Source organism: Grammomys surdaster, unplaced genomic scaffold (genome assembly GCF_004785775.1).
Source record: "Grammomys surdaster isolate TR1022 unplaced genomic scaffold, NIH_TR_1.0 126051, whole genome shotgun sequence".
NCBI lineage: Eukaryota > Metazoa > Chordata > Mammalia > Rodentia > Muridae > Grammomys > Grammomys surdaster.
In genome coordinates, this window is record NW_021620862.1 from 299075 (window position 1) to 301799 (window position 2725).

Genomic DNA, 2725 nt, shown 5'->3' on the forward strand with positions numbered 1-2725 from the left:
GGGGGTCTAATTTTATTACTCAGTGACCTGGACAAGTCACACCTCTTTTTTTTTTTTTTTTATTGGATGTTTTATTTACATTTCATATGTTGTCCCCTTACCCCATCCCCCACCCACCCAGGAACCCCCAATCCCCTCACACCTCCTCCTTCTTCTTTGTGGATGTAACCTCTATCTACCCCCCCACTCCCACCTCCCCACCCTCAAAACTCCCACCCCCTGGGGCGTCCAGCCTTCATGAGGTCAAGGATCTCATCTTCCACCTGTGCCCAGCAGGGCCCTCCACTCTTATATATTCAGCTAAGTTAATATTTTAAAACTCAATAGACTCCCTATAGATAATTGCTGCTCAAGAGTTTTAGTCCATAATTCAAGAGGACACAAATATATAAAAGCAGGAAAGCTCTCATTAGCATGAATTGCAAGAGGCAAGTGGTAAGTATAATCAATCTCAGGATGGTACTTGTGACATAGAAGGAACTGACTTTGCCTATGCCCACAGCCAGCCATGGTCATCAAGGTTCTGAAAGCAGACAATTGGACCGTGACAACACATTTTATTCTTCTTGGATTTCCAACACGACCAGCCTTCCAGTTTCTGCTCTTCTCTGCCTTCTTGGTAACCTATCTGTTGACACTAGTAGAGAACCTTCTCATCATCCTGGCCATCCGCAGTGATGGGCAACTGCACAAGCCCATGTATTTCTTTCTAAGCCACCTCTCTTTCCTGGAGATGTGGTATGTCACTGTCATCAGTCCCAAGATGCTAGTGGACTTCCTCAGCAAAGACAAGAGCATCTCGTTCAATGGCTGCATGACACAACTTTACTTCTTTGTGACCTTTGTTTGCACCGAGTACATACTCCTTGCTGTCATGGCCTATGATCGCTATGTAGCCATTTGCAATCCACTACGCTACCCTGTCATTATGACCAACCAGCTCTGTGGAATAATGGCTGGGGGATGCTGGCTCTGTGGGTTCATGACTGCCATGATTAAGATGGTTTTCATAGCTCGACTGCACTACTGTGGCACACCACATATCAATCACTACTTCTGTGATATCTCTCCACTCCTCAATGTCTCCTGTGAAGACTCTTCCCAGGCTGAGCTAGTAGACTTCTTCTTGGCCCTCATGGTCATTGCTGTCCCTCTTTGTGTGGTAGTGACATCTTATGCCATCATCCTTGTCACCATTCTCAAGATCCCATCAGGTCAGGGTCGTCAAAAGGCCTTCTCCACTTGTGCTTCTCATTTGACAGTTGTAACTCTTTTTTACTCCACAACCCTTTTTACATATGCCCGTCCCAAGCTCATGTATGCCTACAACTCTAACAAAGTGGTGTCTGTTCTCTACACTGTCGTTGTTCCCCTTCTCAACCCCATCATATACTGTTTGAGGAATCGGGATGTAAAAATGGCCCTAAAAAAGACTATACTTTGCAATACAAGTGGACCTGGGGGAGACGGAGATTTTAGTAGTTAACAAATGTACAGAGTCACACTGAAGAGATGGCTCAGCAGATAAGAACACTAGATGCTCTTCTAGAGGACCTGAGTTCAATTCATAGCAGCCACTCATGGCAGCTCACAACGATTTGTGAGTCCAGTTCCAAGGGATCTAATGTCCTCTTCTAGCCTCCACTGGCAAGATGCATGCACATGGTTTCACAGACATACACAAGACATGCATATACATAAAATAAAAATAAAGTTAAATTTAAAAATAACTTTCTGGTATGCTTAGGTAGATGAGGTATGCATTTCCCCAGTCTGATTATATTTATTCATCAGCTATATAGTACTGGTTAGACATTTTTAAAATTATACATAAAATTCAATGTAACAAAGTAAAACATATTTATAATGTATATTATAACTTTATTCAAAATTGAAATAAATTTGTATATGAAGATGATGTGATCGTGTGTGCTCATGTAGGGTGATGCGTTTAAAGTGCACTCATTTGTGGGAGCCAGAAGTCAACATCAATTATCTTCCACTACCCCTGGTGTTTTTTGTTTTGTTTTGTTTTGTTTTGTTTTGTTTTGTTTTGTTTTGTTTTGTTTTGTTGAGACATTGTCTGTCACTGAACCTGGAGGTCAATGATTGGCTATACAAGAATCTCTGAGTCCTCCTAATTCTTCCTCCCAGAGTTAGCATTATAAACACCGGGCTTTTTATTTGAGTGCTGGAGATCTAAACTCAGGTCTTCATGGTTGTGCAGCAAGGATTCTACCCACTGAGCAAATATGCCCAGACCTCTCAAGTAAATTTTAAAGACTGAGTCTTTGGTGGAAAATATATGAAGAATATGAATATAACAAATAAAAATTACTTAGTAGTTACTGAATGAATTGTGGTCTACAAAAGAGTATATATTGAATTTCTTACCTTTGATATCTCAAAATATAATGGGTTTTAGAAACTAAATTTGTATAATTAGCAAGTGTAAATTTAGATTTATACTATGATATGTAAGAGTCAGTACATAATAAGGGCATATACATAATTTGGACAGATGAAATACTAAGGATTTTAGTGGGTCTTTTTCTTGAAAAATATTCTATAAATGGTTAGTTTTCCAACATGTTTTTTGCTAGTAAAACCAATAACAAATGATCAAGCTAGACTTCTAATAACTCATCACAATAAAAAGAACAGGGCTACAACATGAGCAAGCTGTAGGATTCTTCCTAGATCCTCTAACTGTACAAAGTGCTTT

At 39.9% G+C, this 2725-nt stretch overlaps 1 protein-coding gene across 1 annotated transcript; it reads left to right on the forward strand.

The window, feature by feature from the left end:
* Positions 1-508: 508 nt before the first annotated feature.
* On the forward strand, positions 509-1486 carry LOC114610686 (olfactory receptor 6Y1). The gene has a single exon (XM_028755293.1). It carries the CDS (start codon positions 509-511, stop codon positions 1484-1486), a length of 978 nt encoding a protein of 325 aa, XP_028611126.1.
* Positions 1487-2725: the final 1239 nt, after the last annotated feature.